This window comes from Vanacampus margaritifer, chromosome 9, assembly GCF_051991255.1.
Source record: "Vanacampus margaritifer isolate UIUO_Vmar chromosome 9, RoL_Vmar_1.0, whole genome shotgun sequence".
NCBI classification, from domain to species: domain Eukaryota; kingdom Metazoa; phylum Chordata; class Actinopteri; order Syngnathiformes; family Syngnathidae; genus Vanacampus; species Vanacampus margaritifer.
In genome coordinates this window covers 4,996,200-5,015,743 of record NC_135440.1, presented here as the reverse complement: position 1 = coordinate 5,015,743, position 19,544 = coordinate 4,996,200, and the positions used below count along the sequence as shown (strand labels likewise).

The window sequence follows — 19,544 nt, the reverse complement described above, 5'->3', positions numbered from 1 at the left end:
GAATTACAATGTGCAGTGCATAATGTACTTTTAAAGTTAGATGCATGGCAAGTTGCTAACCACTTGTGCTGCATTTAGATTAGATAATAAACAGACATACAGAAAGACATATATATATATATATATATATATATATATATATATATATATATATATATATATATATATATATATATATATATATATATATATCAACCAGTTCAGGGTGTACCCCGCCTACTGCCCGAAGCCAGCTGGGATAGGCTCCAGCACCCCCGCGACCCTTGTGAGGAAAAGCGGTCAAGAAAATGGATGGATGGATGGATATATATATATATATATATATATATATAGAGAGAGAGAGAGAGAGAGAGAGAGAGAGAGAGAGAGAGAGAGAGAGAGAGAGAGAGAGAGAGAGAGAGAGAGAGAGAGAGGCAGACAGGCAGGCAGGCAGGCAGGCAGGCAGACAGATTTTTCAGACTGGTTAGATAGGATTTTTGTGTCAAAGCATGCAATTTTCTTGATGCAGAATTTGAATTAGGAGCTTCAGAATTTCTAAGAAGATTATTTCCATCCCATTAGACTCATTAAGGCCAAACGAAAGGTCTATATAACAGGGAAGACTATTCACACTCACTTCACATAAACAGAGGGCTGTGAATTGTAACTGAATTTGTTTGCACTTGCACAGCAAAACACAACCGTTCTTGCATTTGGAAGAGAGGATTTCATAGCTGGACTGTCCTACATTTGGTAGACGTGTCCAGTTAGATTAATCATCATCCTTTCAAGTTTTTGGCCAGTTCTATTTGCACAGTGAAAGTAGTTCTGGTATTGACATTGGGGACTCTAATCGCTCGTTTGGGCCTTTCTGGGCGTTCCAGCAGACACAGCTTCTTGCTGCACGCCCAACGCAACTGACAATTTGGTAAATGAAAGTACAGCACACTGCACCCGGCCCAAAGATTGGCACATTTTATTTTTTGTGCAAGAGCAAATCTATACTAGCGTGTTTGTACATTTTGTAGACGCAGGACGCTTCCCTGGGCGAGTCCGCAAGTGGGCGTTCCTTGATTTCATCGGCATTCCTCAGGTCCGCACCCTCATTTGAATAATATTTCCTTCTGCATTTCATGCTAACATTGTCTGCAGCGTTAAATAACTAAATACGAGCGCCAAGCGTTTGATATTTATAATAATTATAATTATAATTCTATTTATACATTTATTTTTGTATTCATTTCCACATGTATTTTTGTATTTATTTTTAATTTATTAATCTTGCTATTTTTGATATCATTTTTTAAAATTATTTTTTTACTTGTATTTGTTTTTATGTGTAATATTTTCTTGTTATTATTTCCATTTATACATTTTTTAAATTTTGATTTTTGGATAATCGTTTCTATATTCGTATTTATTCATTTATTTATTTGTTTTTTTGTTTGTTTTATTTAAACAGTTTTAGTCCTTAAGTCCGTGCTGTGAGTGGACACAAGTCCAGTTATTACATCACGCGTGTCCCTCCTCCTTTCCTCCTCACAGAACGTCCACTTACAACGACAAAACATCGCGTAAATTTATCCTCCGCTATAGTCTTTCAAATGGTGTTGCACTTGATATTGCTAGTTGACGCGGGTGGTTTCGGTTGATAGACAGTGTAAAAGAAAAACAACAACAGCAAAAAACCCGACGTGCAAATCCTTTTTCCCCCTCCAGCGCTTCGCTGGGGTCAGTAACCTAACCCAAAGGCAGTGACGAAAAACTTTGCATACTGGGATTTATCGTGCTGACAGCGCTCAATATATATATATATATATATATATATATATATATATATATATATATATATATATATATATATATATATATATATATATATATATATATATATATATATATATATATATATATATATATATATATATATATATATGTAATTTCTTGTCACCGGTGGACTAAGGCAAATTCCTGGTTAGAAACTACTGGTGCACTCCACCTGCTTTCAGAGGAGACAAGGTGAGCCTACTTAAAATGTGGATTTGAATTTGGAAAGCTGTGCTGTCTGCGGAGAAAGTTACCAAAAGCTAATGATTGATGAAAGCTTAGCCATTTAAGTTTCTCCAAATGTATGTTAATGTTGTCAGTAAAATATTTTCCTTCAGTCCATAATGAAATTGAGAAAACACATGCAGACATATTCCTATACTATCTCAATATGTACCTAAATTACAACAACAATAATAATAATAATAATAATAATAATAATAATAATAATAATAATGATAATAATAATAATAATAATAATAATAATAATCTATTAAGGTAAAAAAATTGGTTTGGTTTGTATGGTTAAGTTAAAACTTGGAGGTTCTTTTAATATCAGGTGGATCTATCTATCTTTTTAGTGGAGTTGGTGCCCCAAGAAATCAACGGAGTGAAGAAGGAAGACGGGAAGAGGACAACTTCTGCAATTGTGTTTTCCCTCCTATTCTACACAGATGTATGCTGAAAAAATTGTTAAGGAGGGGAAGATGGGTAAATGTAAATGCAACGCACACACGCATGCTCATAATGAAATGTTGGGCTGGCCATGCTGCATGTTGTCTGCATTTGGACAGTGAGCAGACATCAGTCAATTTGACTATTGTTAACTATTAACAGATTTGTTCCAAGCTGACTGCATATCTTTGCCTCTATTTGTCAATTTGACATCCCAGACAAGATAATTGATCTATTCCCATCTGTTTGGTCTATCATCAAAGAATGGCAGGAAATAAGCCTTTGTGGTCCTCCTTGCCATACTGAGGAGATCCTCGAAGTGAGTGCCATGTATGAGTTGCTTATTTATTTGCTTATATATTTGTAGTTGTAGCTTTGGGCAGTTCCTTATCTAGATGAGAAGTGGTGCACAAGCTGTGCCTTGCCGTGTGTGAGAGTTTGTTGGCTGTGAACATAGAAAGAATATTCACACCACTGCGGTTTTGTATGGCACTGTGCCTCTATGCAATGTGAACCCTGGCATTGACTGAGGTCTGCTGTTGATTATTATTTTTGAAACCACAATCTTTGCTGTCAGGAAGCGAGCTGTCTATGGTGCAGATACTGTACATTAATGCCTCATTTCCTATTTAAATTGGAGTGAAGTTATGTTGAATTTAGCTAAGCATTGTCTTTGAAAAAAAGTCTGACATTTTTTGTAAAGGGATCATCCTGGGTTTCGAGTTTGTTTTAGAATCTGTTTCCCAAAGTCCAAATGTCAGTTACAGGTCAAAAGGATATTCACTGCTGTAATGTTTCTCATGAGATTAAAAGAGAATAAACATCAGGCTAGCATAAAGTCTATGGCACATGTTCATGGTCAAGAATGAAACTGTCCTGATCATTCCTCAGTGATTATTGAAAAGATTTTCATTTGCTGTTGCATTTCTGTGACGTGTGGATATCACATTCCTAATTGTGGAGGAGACACAGCTATCATTCACCACATGCACGACTGGAATCATAAACAAAAACAAAAATAATCTGAATAAATGCATCTAATAAGGAAGCTCCAATAAAGCAGAAAATAACCCAGGAACTCGTAGCAAAGACACAGTAGTGGTCTCAGGTAGAAGTTGACAATGGAGCTCTTGTTCTTGCTTAGGCTGTGATAGCTTCATGAGATGCCCCGAGGGAAGGAAAGGGGAAAAGAATGTTTAGCATCATGGTAGGTTTTGTCTCTTTTGGACATCGCCAAAGCAGTGACGGGCAGAATAGTGAAAATGATTCTCGGGGCCCATGACTGACAGGGCCCTTGAAAAAGTATTTTCAATATGAAATTTAAGCAGTGGCCTGGCTCAAAATGACACAAATTCCTGGGGGGGGGGGGGGCTCTGCCAAACTTAGACTCTTGACAGACAAACTCTTGACAAACAAATGCTGGATTTGAATATTTATCTGGTCACTTCCACCTATGCCCTTGCCTGTGACCTTTCCACAAAGCCCATAACGTATTTTTTTGTTAATAACCTCGTAAAGCAATTTCAGTGATTTATTTCTAAATGCATTAAGAATGTTTGGAGAAAAGTGCTGAAAACATGTGCATAGGCTAAGAACAATTTAGCACTGAAGTGTTGAGATATAGCCAGGGTCATTATCAATATTACTGTTGCTCAACTGTTGATAAAACATTTTGTAAAGATGATGTGAGATTAAATGAAATGAATAGAGGGAAGATGCATGCGGTAATGAATTGGCGAAACATTTTATCAGCTAGCAAAAAGGTTTGCACATCTTCAGTAAAAAAAAAGAATCCATGTCTCCTGGCCTCTAAGCAGCTTGCAGGTGTGTAGAAACGGAGAGCAGTTATGTGTTATGGCCTTATATCCTCAAGCTTCATCTTGCATGGACATTAGACTTTAGCCCAGTGGTAGGCAACCTGCGGTTCCAGAGCCGCATTTGGCCCTTTCATCCTTCCGCTGTAGCCCTAGTTGACTTTGGAAACAAAATAATTCACATTTTATTTCACTTTGTTTTCATTTTTACTTCATTTGTTTTCAAATGTAACTACAAAGTGGATGCTTATGATGAATTTCATTTTGTTAAATTACAGGAATTATTTAATTATTATTTATTTGTTTTTCACACAAAATCTGCATCACAACGGCCAATGTGGGACACCTAATGCCAAAATCTATTGAGTTATTTTACCCTCGGTAGTTAAACCATTGATAAATCTAAGAAAAGAAAAGTTTCTGAAGGAAACGTAACATTTAATGCCATGTCCTACATTAGCTACATCATGTACCTCATACAATCGTGTGTAGAGATGAAAGTTAAGTCTAACAGCCCTAATGTGCCGATGTGCTGTGCTGAGGCTCAGAAGCAAAAATTACATCACCCAGGTAAAATACATATATCATTTGAGTACAATTTTTCAACGATGTATTTACATTGTTAAGTTAAATAGTCCTTATTAATTCAATTTGACAGTTACACGCCCCACATGCAATAAAAATGATGATGGAGCACAGAACAGATGTCATTTTTGGTTTGCAGCTGATGGTTAACTTAATTTGGCATTAATTCCATAAAGGAGGACTTGTATACAAATGGACTACTTCACTTGAAAATCAAGTATCTTTTTTCAGAGTTCATATCTTTTTCTGTCACATGCAGGAATGACATTTTGTCTTCTCTATTGAAGTATTTATTTATTTTTTTTGTGGGAAACGGTCCAAGTGGCTCTGGGTGTTTAAGATTATTGACCCCTGCTTAGACTTATTGATCATTGGTCATTTATTCTCACCATGTGCAAAAACAGCCCGTTCTCTGCATTGATTTCTACTTACATTAAAACTTACGCATTGTTATCTACATTTACTACATTAATAGCAATTGTTGTTGCTAGTGTAGTTTGCGTCTGTGCTGGTCAGATGTACACCCATTCATGTGTGCAGGGAGCAGTGGGATCTCTCTCACCTGTGTGTTAACCCCTTGCCGCCTGATGGGTGTGTGTGTGATACTAATGACCTTGGGAGCCATTGGAGCAGCAATCTGGGTCATCGGTCAGATATGTATACAAACACACACAGTAGAGAATACATACATATTAAACACATTCTTTCAAAAATGCACACTGCCTGAATTAATGTATGCTTTTCTTGTCTCCTATGTAGTTACATATTGCACTGTGGAGGAAGAGATGGAATACTACGATGGTAATTTTTTCAAAAGATACTAACTTGCATATCATGACCACCCGCAACATGACCACTTGCACAACACAGGATATCTTGTACAAGAGTTCAGTTTTGATTGGCATTTAAAGGGGAAGCCAACCCCCTAATGTTACAGTATGTTGTTAAAATCCAGGCATTTTATCGACCTCAGGGGGCGGCCATTTTGACACTTTTTGGCAACTGAAATTTTAGGCCTAGATACACCAATCCGACGTCGGCCAAATGTGACCGACGCCTACCCCATGTGGCGTCGGCCCAGATGTCGGCACGTTGCATAGACAAAATACATAAATACACATCGCACCGACCCCGACTATTACGTACATTCAGCGCATGTGCGGGAAGTAATTCCCCACCATACCCTTGGTGGTGGTAGTCATTATTCCTAAGAGCACCCGGAAACCTCTTTACGGGGGCGGGATATAAACATTTAAACAATGCATACCGGTTACTTTTACTAATCTAATTTATACTTCTCAAGTATAAATGTAAATCCTACCTGCTATATCCAGTCGCGTCCCCGTGTCATGTCATAATTTGGCTTTCATACTTTTGTCGGCATACACTTTAATGGTAATATTGTAACCTCTTGCACGAACGCCACCAGCAAACATTGGTTGGGATGTCACCCTTTTATTTACCTTAACAAACGCTACTGTTGGCCGTAGCCGACGCCGGAAAATATAATACAACTCACGAGGGGCTAGCAGAAAAGCCAAACCCTAACCAAACCCGCACGTAACGTCCCTCCACTTCCGCGAGTCAAGTGTTGCGTTTACTAACAGTCGGACATAAGACTGCTAAACAGAAATGGCTACACCGGAATACACAACACACTTAATTCGTTACAATATCATACAATGCTGGTCTCTCTTGAACCAAAGAGACAAAGTCATCTTCCCAATCTTCTGCCCAGACAGACATTGTACGTTCAAATGCGGAGGGTACAGCCGGGTGACGATGTGCAAAATGAACAAGGAAAAAAATGGTCCAGGCTTTCCATCAGTACTGTTTATCCGCATTTGTCACTTCCTCCTCTTGCCTTGTGCGCTGAGTCGCTAGCTAACAGCCAATCACAGTGATCAAATGCCCTGATGCCCGACGCCATTTCAACATGTCGAATTTGCTGGAAACGACATTCGCTCTCCCCCTTCCCCCCTTTCTCCCGACGTATTCCAATGCCATCTGACTTTATGACAGTAATTTATACACTGATCAGACGGCGCATGCCGTCGGCCCAACGCTGTCCGACTCCGGATTTTTGCATCTAGGACTTTACACCATAGTTGCTCGGGGCTCAGGAACGACCAATCACGACTCAGTCTCAGAAAATAGATGAGCCATGATTGGTTGTTACCTGAGCCCTGAGCAACTGATGTCATTTTTAGTCACCAGAGTGTCAAAATTCCCGCCTCCTAAGATGGCTAAAAACAGGTGGATTTTGCTACTTAATGTTACACATTCACATTATTAATGAGAATACTGTGTTTAGGCTAGTGGGGCTGCATGGAACATATTTGTAAGGATTGTTTTTGGGTTGACTTCCCCCTTAACAATGTTACAATTTTATTGTTATAAGATTTGTGCTATACAGTTCTACACCATTTCAGGCATCATCAGTAATAAACATCGAGTCTTCTTCTTTTCCTTTCGGCTTTTCCCTTCAGTGAATCAGTTGCCTCCATCTAACCCTGTCCTCTGCATCCTTTGCTCTCACACCAACTACCTTTATGTCCTCTTTAACTACATCCATAAACCTCCTCTTTGGTCTTTCTGTAGACCTTCTGCCTGACATTTGGAAACTCAGCATCCTTCTGCCAATAAACTCACTATCTCTCCTCTGGATATGTCCAAACCAACTCAGTCTGGCCTCTCTGACTTTCTCTCCAAAGCCTCTAATATGTGCTGTCCCTCCGATATACTCATTCCTGATTGTATCCATTCTGTTTACTCCCAAAGAGAACCTCAGCATCGGTCTCACCACAGTTTTATAAACCTTTCCTTTCATTTGAGCTGAAACTCTTCTATCACACCTGACACTTTTCTTCACCCGTTCCAGTCTGCCTGCACACGCTTCTTCACTTCTTTTCCACACTCTCCATTGCTCTGGACTATTTACCCTAAATACTTAAACTCCTCCACCTTCTTGGTCTCTTCTCTCTGTAACCTCACCCTTCCACTTAGGTCCCTCCCATTCACACACAGATACCCCGTCTTGTTACGGCTAACCTTCATTCCCCTCCTTTCCAGGGCAAACTTCCACGCCTCTAGCTTCTCCTCCACCTGTTCCCTGCTCTCACTACAGATCACAATGTCATCTGCAAACATCATAGTCCATGGAGATTCCTATCTAACCTAATCTGTCATCCTGTCCATTACCATAACGAACAAGGAGGGGCTCAGAGCTGATCCATGATGTAGTCCCACCTCCACTTTGAACTCTTCCGTCACATCTACAGCACACCTCACCACTGTCTTAAAGTCCTCATACATGTCCTGCACCACTTGAACATACTTCTCTGCCACTCCAGACTTCCTCATACAAAACCACAGTTCCTCTCTGGGCACCCTGTCATAAGCATTCTCCAGATCTACAAAGACAAAATGCAGCTCCTTCTGACCTTGTCCGTACTTCTCTATCAATATCCTCAAAGCAAATACTGCATCTGTGGTACTTTTTTTTTTTTGGCATGAAACCATACAGCTGCTCACAAATGTTAACCTCTGCCCTCAGTCTAGCTTCAACTACTCTTTCCCATAGCTTCATTGTGGGGCTCATCGGCTTTTATAGAAATACACATCCAGTAATATACAATAATTATGTGTGAATTTTTACCATTGGGAAGTCAGAATATTTGATGCAGCTTTTGTATTGGAGGACATTATATTGTGCATGTGGCTAGTTGCATGTGTTGTTTATTACACACAAAAATGCTTCAGAATAAATTAATTGCATTGGAGAGTAATCAGTTTGTGTATCACTGTCAAATCCCGCTAAGATGTTGATTTCATCACAAACAGTCCAAGTAAATTCTGCTGACCAACATCTCAGAGTCTTCGATTCCACTCAGAAGAGGTGGCGTCAGGTGTGTTCCTCCTCAGCCAATGAGCTTCTGGCTAGTGTCATCTGTGAAGAAGTGGGCTTTGTCAGGTGAGACAATCTTAAAAGCTCCAAAGTAGGACCAATGCAAAATGAATGCATGTTACTTTCAGTGTGGTGAATTACTCAATCGCGTCTGTGCAAGAAGTCGGCGGTGACGGTGGAGAATTCTTCTGTGTCAGAACTGAAGAGCTGAGCTATGGCAAGAAAATCAAAGACTCTTTGTTCCCATGGTAACTACATCTAGTAAGATGTGTGAAAACTCTCACCTCATTCTTTCACTCATCGATTAATTTTGTATACATGCTGGTTGTCAATTAGAAGCATACTGTATTTCTCTTGACTTAGATTCCATTGTAGTTAAAATTCTGATTAGGTAGGATTAATTTTTCTCTTAATAAGCATCACTTTTGTTTCAGTGACTGTGAGAGAAAAGAGGTCATCACATTGTTGTGTCAAGGTAAGATATTAACCTCTTCATTTTCCTTCCAAACGGTTCCACTCACATTTCAACCACAAATCATTTCCTTCTCCCTCACCAGACTGTGGCAGGAATAGTTTTGCAGCAGACCGCATAGTCGGTGGCGTGGAAGCGAGGCAGGGCATGTGGCCGTGGCAGGTTAGCTTGCAGTACAATGGAGTTCATCAGTGTGGAGGTGCTATTATCTCAGACCGCTGGGTGGTCTCTGCAGCTCACTGCTTCCCCAAGTAAGAGGCAGCGCTTGATTTTATGCATGAAATTAGCCTTGTTCTGATACCGTTTTTTTGGCTCCCTATAACGATTCCGCTTTTACAGTACCATACCCGTACCGATACCTAGGTTTTCGGCATGTAGTGAACACGTCACACATCAGTGACATACCCAAGCAAGACACAAGATGCTATATTAGCATCGGAAATAATGGCATCGGCAAGTTATTTGTTAGTACTTGCCGATGCTGATACCACTGTTTTAAGGCAGTATCAGGGCCTCTCCCGATACCGGTATCGGAACAACACTCCATGAAATTAAGATCATTGCTTTTTAGCATTGTTGGCATGGTGCTCACATTCTGTACTGTGGAATTAGCCTACATATAATAATAAAAACTCTGGCTAAAGTAGAAGCAATATCAACAGCCTTACATAAGTATGTATATATATATATATATACATATATATATATACATATATACTGTATATATATATATATATATATATATATATATATATATATATATATATATACATATACATATACATATATATATATATATATATATATATATACATATACATATATATATATATATATATATATATATATATATATATATATATATATATATATATATATATATATATATACAGTATATATATATATATATAAATTGTTTTTATTTTGCCATTAAAAAAGGACAAATGAAGAAAAGAAAATACAGATTAATGAACAAAAATATAAACTTAATTTTCCAAAGCCTTCTCCTATCAAATACTTAGTTTTTCCATAAAAAACAACAAAAACAACAACAAAAAGACAAATAATCTGATAAACAGTCTAAACCAAAGACTATCTAGAGAAGAGAAATACAATTCATCACAACACCAAAACAGACATTACAAACAAATGAACAAACATTAAAAAAAGAAAAGAAAAAGAAAACAACAAAACAGCCTCACATAAGTAAAAGTAAAAAAGTAGAGACTCTAAAATGTACTTAAGTACAAAAATGTACCTACACCATTTCGGTTGTCTATTTATGTATGGAATTTGTTTTTTGTTTGTTTTTTAGTTTTTGACCATGTTGACTTTTTAATTTGCCAATGAACAGAATACATTTTCATTCATACTTAAGTACAAAAGAAAAACGTAAAAATAAATGTTTACAGTGAATTGTGTACATTAGCTATTTTGCAGAGCTGAGCAAAACTGCTGTTACCTCGGCCCGTCATTGACAGATGCTCACCTTTCGGCGAGTGCTTTATGATGCGAAGCCTCGAGAAAATACACGGACGATCCGGATCAGCACAGACGGTCCTTCTCAGTCCGTGTATTTATATGAGGTTTCACATCATAATGCACTCACCAAAAATGTGTAAGCACTCGCCAAAAAGTGGGCATCCGTCAATGATGGCCGATGTAACGATGGATTTTTGCCATTTTGATAACTTGACACCAAACCCCCCTTCACAAAAATCTCACCACACAAACATCCCCCCCCTTTTTTAAAAAAAAAATATTATTATTATTATTATTATTTTTTAATAACTTTAATAGTGCTCGTACTAAGGAGTAACAAGCTAGACAGTGTTGGCACTAATACTATAAAAACAACAAATTTCCCCAGCGTTCCTAATGTTATCTTAACTAATGATGACAACTGAAAAACTACAACTTGTTCCGATAAATACTTTTGCTGTAATGCTACTTAATGACGTTTAATTCACCCATTCATTGTCTGCACAAATGCCCGTATTTTACATGACAGCCTAGAGTGCGACCAGTGCGATGAACGAACAGAGATAATGTGAGGGAGGTAGATAAATAAAGCGGAGCCAAAAAAGAAAAAAGAAAAAATGGAAATTCTGACTGGCTGCTAACTTGAGAGACTAAAAATAAATAAATAACTGTAGACAATAATAAAATGTTCACAATATTGTTTAAAAAAAAAAGTACCTGGCAGTGTCAATATAAGATCCGGAGGCAGAATTCTCCAACAACTATTTGTTAAGATTGTTTTGGTGTACTCTAAAATACAAGATATGTTTTATTTATTACATAATAATAATGCACAATGCCTTTTTTTTTTTTTACTCTTTTTACTAGGCGTAATGGCTCTATTAGTCACTGGCGTGTGTTGATGGGCTCCATCTACAAGAAACCAACCAATGCCAACGTGGCGGAAGTGAAAACTATCGTTTACCACAGCAGCTTCCTGCCCTTTGTGGTCGATTACATTGATGACCACAGCAGGGACATTGCTGTAGTGGCCCTCGCTAAGCCCATCACTTTCAATGGTAGGTCATTGTGAGGAAAAGAGGAACCATGCAAGCCAAGGACCTTCTTCCTCATAGACATGTCTGCTATATATGACAAGAGCGAAAGAAGGAGACCAAAGTGAGAATTAGGCTGTATAGGTTTGCAGGTGTGCTGGAGCCAATCCCAGCTGGCATCGGGCCAGCCTTCCTGGGTGGAGTTTGCATGTTCTCCCCGTGCTTGCGTTGGTTTCCTCCGGCTGCTCCGGTTTCCTCCCACATTCCAAAGACATGCATGTCAGGTTAATTGAACTCTCCAAGTTGTCCATAGGTGTGAGTGTGGATGGTTGTTCGTCTCTGTGTGCTCTGCGATTGGCTGGCAACCAGTTCAGGGTATACACCGCCTACTGCCCGAAGCCAGCTGGGATAGTCTCCAGTGCCCCCCGTGACCCTTGTGAGGAAAAGCGGTTAAGAAAATGGATGGATGGATGGATGGGTAATAATAATAATAATAACAATAAATAACAGCGTCTATGGACAATATAGAGTCTTGTGATATATGTTGGCATATATAGATGAAATTGCCATTAATCACGTTGCACTAGAATCATTTAGCTGCAGTTTAAGCATTTATTTGATAGAGTTGTCCTACTCTCTTACTAACACAGATTTGACCAGCACTCATCTTAAGTCTTAGCCAAGACGTGTTGGTTTGAAGCGTTTGAGCTCTCAAAACAGCATGTCAGCTTGATCATTTGTGCCATCTAGTGTTTGGCTTTATAACTGCATTTTGATATGAGAGACAAAATGTAGGTTAAGGTAACAATCCAGACAAGTGACTGTGGCTTTAACAAACTGCATCTGCTTTGTTACATATTTACGTTTTGTGGTGTCATGATAACAAACGCTATACATGTGTTTTTTTCTATTGTTTGTAGAATACATCCAACCCATTTGCCTGCCAGCGTACGGCCAAAGACTGAGAGATGGACAGATGGGCACAGTAATAGGCTGGGGGAGCTTAGGATTCGCTGGTGAATTTTTGTCACAGTATAAATATGACGTGGAAAAAGTACGTTATCATTGTGTCACTTATAATAAGACTCTATGCTTAGGTCTAGTTTATCAAACAGACGTTCTGCATGAGGTGAACGTCCCCGTCATCAGTGACACCATATGTAATGGGCCTGATTACTACGACAACCAGATCACCGCTAGTATGTTCTGTGCTGGCCTTGAGAAGGGAGGTGCAGATTCCTGCCAGGTCAGTGTCTGTCCACTAATGTGTGTCTTAATATTGTCCAGGTACCATATAGGCCAAAAATTGCTTACATCTTACACACACACACACACACGCACACACGCACGCACGCACACAAACAATGAAACCCCTCTCTCACACACACCAATAAATGCACTTGAAAAAAATTCTCAGGCTCACCAGAAAAACCTGTCACACAACAAAAAACTCTCACGTTTATTGAACACATCTCACACACCAATAAAACTCTCTCCTATATAAACAAAACTCACCCAAAAACTCATATAAACCTCTAATATAAACCCCAAAATCTTCCACATACAAAACCTTAAACCTTCTAACACAAATTAAAAAAAAACTCACATTCAACAATAAAATCTCTCACCTCACCGAGAAACATTTCCGACATACCAAATAAACCTCTCTCACCGGAAAACTCTCCCGCCCAGTAACAAACCTCTCACACTAAAATACTCTCATATTTATTGAAAACATCTTACACACCAATAAAAGTCTCTAAGATATAAAAACCCACTCAAAAATCTCCCACATACAAAACAAATATATATATAAATTAAAAAATAACCTCTCACACATAAAAAAATCACAATCAATAAAAAAAATCTCTCACCTCACCGAGAAACATCTCCGACATATCAACACAAAAAAACTATCAAGCTCCCCAAAAAAACTTTCACACCACAATAAACTGGTGCTAACTGATAAACCTCTCACTTTCACCGAAAAGCATCTCACACGCAACAAGAAACCTCTCAGGCCCAAAAGTCTCAAACTTTGGCAGTGTTTAGCTCAGTGGTAGAGCGTCCTCAAGACAGGTGACCCTGGCTCGATTCCCGGAGTGAGGGTCTCATTCCTGCAGGTCCTTCTCTCTCTTTTTTTTCTCAGGAGAGCTCAGTATTGTTCATTCGATTTGACATCATCATTGCTCTCAACAACAACAAATCAATTAAAAAAAATTTAATAAATGTTTTTTTTTTAAATACATATACATATATATATACATATACACACATATATATATATATATATATATATATATACATACTTTTTTTTTTGTATGTGGGTGAGTATGTGTATGTGCGTGTGTGTGTGTGTGTGCGTGCGTGCGTGCGAGCGTGTGTGTATTCATCAGTTCACCTAAAGCCCATTAAAAAAAATCCCATACTAATAATATAATATAATAATAAATTGCCAAATGCAGAAACATCAATGTAAGTTATCACGATGTAGTGGCTCTCGCTAACAGACAGAATTAAGTAACCGTAATTAGGTTAAAAAATTCTATATACGTAGACCATGTTTCTATAAATTTTGATATTTGGTTTTTATTTGAGGCAGATATTTTTTCCATTAAAATGTGATTTATGAGGAGGTTAGACCATTGGTCGATATTCAGAGTTTGTTTATTTTTCCAGTTAACAAGAATTGTTTTTTTAGCGATAGTAAGGGCTACAAGTGTAGATTGAAATTGTTTATGTGGTAAGTCAGTTGTTTTTAGGTCACCTAGCAAACACAAGTTTGGAGATAAAGGTATCCTACAGTCCAAAATAGCGGAAAGTTTTTCTAAGACTTTAGTCCAGAAATACATAACCGGAGTACATAACCATAAAGCATGAACATAAGTGTCTGTAGTGTTTTGTAAACATTGGAGACAAATGTCGGAGTCTGAGAGTCCCATTTTCTTCATCATATATTGAGTAATGTATGTTCTGTGAATAATTTTATATTGGATAAGTTGTAAATTTGTGTGTTTTGTCATTTTAAATGCGTTTTCACAAACTTGAATCCAAAAGTCAGGTTCCGGTGCTATAGACAAGTCTGTCTCCCATTTCGAGATGGTAAAGACATTTTATCAGTATATGAAAGTAACTTATATATTTTTGAAAGTTTTTTTGTTGTTGTCGGAGAAAGCTTGTTAATATCTTTAGCTAAAACAGGCGGTTGGAGCGTACCCCGAAGTGTTGGAATTTTTTTCTTTATCATATTTTTAACTTGTAGATAATGTAAAAAAATTCAGTTTTTTATATTGTATTTTTGGAGCAAGGATGTATATGATATAAACATATTATCTGAGAAGAGATGGTGGAGATGTGTAATTCCTTTCTGCTCCCACACAGCTAAATGAAACGGTTGGTTGTTAAGTTGAAAGTCGGGGTTATGCCATAGGGGAGAAAGTCCACAGGGCTCCACTTGGGCTTTTGTCAATTCTAGTGCCTTCCACCAGGCAGTCACGGTGGCGGAAATCATTGGGTTTTTAAAACAATTATGACGCTTAATCGATGTTGTAATAAAGAGTAAATCTCGAAGTCTGAGGTTATTACAATCCTTCTGTTCTAGTTCCAACCAACAGTTAGTGTCTCTGTTGTGTTGTGCCCATAGAACGATATATTGTAGCTGGTTAGCTATATAGTAATACATAAAATTTGGTGCCTCTAGACCACCTTTGGATTTGCTTTTCTGAAGAGTAGATAGACTAATCTTTGCTTTTTTTTTATTCCAGTAAAATTTTGTTACGGCTGAGTCCAACAACTGGAACCATTTAGCCGTAGGTTTAAATGGAATCATTGAGAAAAAATAGTTTATTTTAGGTAAAACTTTAATTTAATGGTGGCTATTCATCCTATTAGAGAAATAGGAAGATTATTCCAGCGCTCTAAGTCACTATAAATGTCATCCAGAAGTGGAGAAAAGTTTAAATGAATTAAATCAGTTAATTTAGGTGAGATTTTTATGCCTAAGTATTTTAAATTACCTATAGGAAATGAGTAGTGTGGGTCCTGGCTTGCAGGGTTCCATGAATTTTCTGTAATAGGTAGAAGTGTTGATTTTGTCCAGTTAATAGAATAATCTGATAACTGTGAGAATTTAGTTATTAAATTAAATACTTCCCCTAGCGAAGTAGCCGGCTTTTCTAAATAAAGTAAGATGTCAACGGCATATAGATTAATTTTATGTTCTGTTACCCCAGAGTGAATTCCTTGAATCCTTCTTTCCTGGCGTATGGCTAATGCAAGTGGCTCAATAAATATTGCAAATAATAAAGGGGATAGTGGGCATCCCTGTCTTGTGCCTCTCTGTAAAGTAAAGCTCTGAGATATAATCCCATTAGTAGTAACTGTAGCTTTTGGAGAATCATATAATACTGATACCCAGTGGATAAATGATTTCCCAAAGCCAAATTTATTTAAAACAGCAAAGAGGAAGGACCAGTTAACTTTGTCGAAAGCTTTTTCTGCATCCAATGATATAATAACTGCCTTTTTATCATGCCGCTGTGACATGCTAATAAGGTTAAAGAGTCTCCTAATATTATTAGTAGAGTGCCGATCTTTAATAAAGCCTGTTTGGTCGCTATGAATAATTGTCGAGATTACTGTTTCTAGTCTAGATGTGAAAGCCTTAGTGATAATTTTAATATCAGTATTAATTAGTGAAATCGGACGGTAACTTGATGGAAGGGTGGGGTCTTTTTCTGGCTTTAATAAAAGTTTAATTGCTGCTGTATTCATGTGTGGGCGTATGTAACCCTTAGTTTTAATTTCTGTTACTATTCTTAAGAATAGTGGAGCAAGCATTAACCAGAAGTGCTTAAAAAATATAGCCGGATAACCATCCGGGCCAGGTGCTTTGCCATTAGGCATACTATCTAGAGCACTGTACAACTCGTTTATAGTAAGTGGCGCATCTAACATGTCTTTATATTCAGTAGTTAACTGAGGTATATTTAAGCTACTGAGGAATGCCTCAATATGCTCAGGGTTAGGCTTGTTAGTTTCTAAGTATAGGTTACGATAATAGTTATAAAAAATGTGATTAATTTCTTCTGGTGATTGTGTGCATTCACCAGTTGTCCCTTTAATCGCCGTTATAAGAGACTTTTCCCGATTGCGTTGAAGTTGGTTTGCAAGAAATTTACCTGATTTGTTATTATATTCAAAGTTGTTATATCTCAGTTGTTGTATTATAAATTCTGTCTTTTTAGTTAGCATATCGTCTAACTGTATTTTTGTATTTTGTGAGTCAGTCCATATTTGGTTATTTGGGTTTATTGCGTACTCATCCGTCAGTTGTTTAATTTTATCTTCTCTCTCAATCCTGCTTCTTGTCCAAACTTCAGCTGCCCTGTCATTAAAAAAAGCCTCACACACTCCAAAAAAAGTCACACTGTAAAAAAAATTCTACCACAAGCACTAACAAATATCTCACATTCAACCAAAACTCCCATATGACAAAAAGGCACTCACCGAAAAACTCTCACATACACTCAAAAACATTCACACCTACACTCTCTCTCACAGTACTCACAAAAAGAAACTCACACAACAAAGCTCTCACATTTAAAACTGTCACACACAACACAAAACTTTCTTCACCAACCCAAAACATCTCATTCATAATAATAAATCTCTCACAGCTGACACAGAAAAAAAACTCTCACACGTGACAAATTCTCACACCCCCCCTTCAAAAAAAACTTCTCACTTATATCAGAAAATCTCTAAATTAGACCACGACAACTCACACTCATAAACATGTTTTCATATTTATAAAAAATCTTAACGAAAGCAAAAAACAAAACAAAAAACTGTCCAACAGAGAGAGAAAAAAGGCCCTTTATCCTGAGATACTTTTTTTGTGTAAGTGAGTAAATTTTGGGGCTCAAACAAACCTTTATTTTTATGAGTGTACGTTTTTTGTTTTTTGGTGTGAGTTTGTACCGTTGCATCATCCTCCTTGTCTGATATCCTACATGCTATTGTTGTATATAATCCTCTCAATTCTTGTCTATGTAATATTTGGTGGTGTCAGGGAGATAGTGGCGGCCCGTTTATGGCAGAGGACCGCTTGTCTAAAACCAGCCGATACCGTTTGCTGGGGGTGGTGAGCTGGGGAATAGGATGTGCCGAAGCCAAGAAGCCAGGCGTTTACACCAGGGTGTCCCGATTTCTGCCCTGGTTATCTACTGCCATGAGGGTAAGAGGTTTGCTACCTTTTACGTTACTTATTTATTAATAACGCTTGTCCAACTGATGTTCATTCTCGTTTTTTGCTTTGTATGGCCCTGCAGAACTATAACAACTCACCAGGGGTTCACAAAATGGCACGGACATGACTTGTGCAACCGTGTTTCTATGCCTGCTTCTCTCACTAAATAATGAATATGAATGTGTTTGAAGTTGTCATCTTAATTTGAGTTCCTGTTTTTTCCCTTCTTTGTATCCACTTCTTGTGTTCCTTTTTACTCTATTCTGAATTTGTTACGTGCTGCAGCCAAAAGGCAACATGAGAGAGAGAGTGGTATCCTCTTCTGCCATTGTCCACGTGCTGTCATGTTTTTTTTCAGTCTTGTTTACTCCCTGTCATGTTTTCCCCTTGTCTTGTCATTTCCTGTTTTATTGTGAAAAGTCTGACTCCTCTCGTTTTTGGTCACTTGCCCTTCCTCGTGTGGTGTCTGTGTCAACCCTGATTGTGTCCACCTTTCCCCATTACCCTCATGTGTCATCCAATCAGTGCCCTCAGCCAGGTGTGTCTTGTCATGTCATTAGTGTTGGTGTATTTAGTCGGTTGTCTCCCTCCTGTCTGTGTCGGTTCATTTTTTCTGTTGCCACGTTCGTAAGTCTTTCGCCACGTCACGCTGACCTCTTTGCCTTATCCGGATCCATGTCATGTTGTTAGTCTTGCCTTAGTTGTTTTTTCATGTTTTGCTTCAGGTTTTGTTAGTTCCATTTGTTTTGTACTTTGAAGTTAGCCTTTTTTTGATTAGATATTAAAACCTCTTTTTGACTGCACCTCTGCCTCCTTGCCCTGCCTTCCCGCATCTGGGTCCTAAAGCCCCCACTCTACTGACACGTGCACCTTAATCATTATGTTGATCACAATTTAACTTTGACTGAAAGGCGTGTGTCAAATTGTATCTTTTAGTGATGAAAAGGGCTGGTGGTTGTGATTTAACTGCATGTTGGAGATCCGGGTGCAGAGGTTGTCACTTGTCAATTTGTCTCATGTTTTGTGGAGTACACTGTCAAGTGGGATGATTTTTTTTATTTTTATGTCTTTTCCTCAGACATAATAAAACCAGATGATTGTTGATTACCAGTGATAATCCTACAGAAGCACTTTTGTGAGACACTGCAGTAGCTTGATATAATATTGAAAAAAGGAAAAATTACAACTTTTGTGAGGCACAAATGCTCACATTCACTCTGAAAAATTAAGGCTCCACAAAGTATCAAAATGTGTTGTTTTGACATATATGCAAAAGGGAAGCACTTTTGAACACTATCGAGCACTCATTCCTATAGGTTCTATAAAGAACCAACCATTATTCAATGGTTCTGTATAGTAAGTAGCACCAAATGAGAACCAAATGCTCCTTGGGTTAGAGTTCTAAAGAACTCCATGAACTCCACTTCATTCGTGCTGTATAATACTGTAGAACTGTCATCTTTTTAAGGATCAGTACCCCATACATTTTAATGACTTGCTACATGTGGAATGGCAATTA

At 38.0% G+C, this 19,544-nt stretch overlaps 1 protein-coding gene across 2 annotated transcripts; it reads left to right on the top strand.

Annotated features, from left to right (window-relative positions):
* The first annotated feature begins 1,879 nt into the window (after positions 1-1,879).
* On the top strand, positions 1,880-18,828 carry hpn (hepsin). 2 transcript variants are annotated; one of them, XM_077576091.1, is made up of 13 exons: positions 1,880-1,998; positions 2,388-2,517; positions 5,421-5,528; positions 5,640-5,681; positions 8,724-8,853; positions 8,916-9,035; positions 9,222-9,262; positions 9,345-9,510; positions 11,609-11,799; positions 12,696-12,791; positions 12,873-13,021; positions 17,849-18,013; positions 18,108-18,828. In XM_077576091.1, exons 2-13 carry the CDS (start codon positions 2,481-2,483, stop codon positions 18,150-18,152), a joined length of 1,290 nt encoding a protein of 429 aa, XP_077432217.1. In that variant the 5' UTR covers positions 1,880-1,998; positions 2,388-2,480; the 3' UTR covers positions 18,153-18,828. The 2 variants fall into 2 exon arrangements, with proteins under 2 accessions (XP_077432217.1, XP_077432216.1); XM_077576090.1 differs by having other exon boundaries at positions 2,388-2,523; positions 5,421-5,537.
* The last annotated feature ends 716 nt before the right edge of the window (positions 18,829-19,544 follow it).

Excerpts from the sequence above, each read along its gene's own strand:
- hpn (XM_077576090.1), top strand. The coding sequence starts at position 2,481 with ATGTATGCTGAAAAAATTGTTAAGGAGGGGAAGATGGGTAAAT. Across the intron at positions 2,524-5,420 it reads GGAGGGGAAGATGGGTAAAT|GGAGCAGTGGGATCTCTCTC; the intron begins GTAAATGCAACG and ends TCATGTGTGCAG. Across the intron at positions 18,014-18,107 it reads GGTTATCTACTGCCATGAGG|AACTATAACAACTCACCAGG; the intron begins GTAAGAGGTTTG and ends ATGGCCCTGCAG.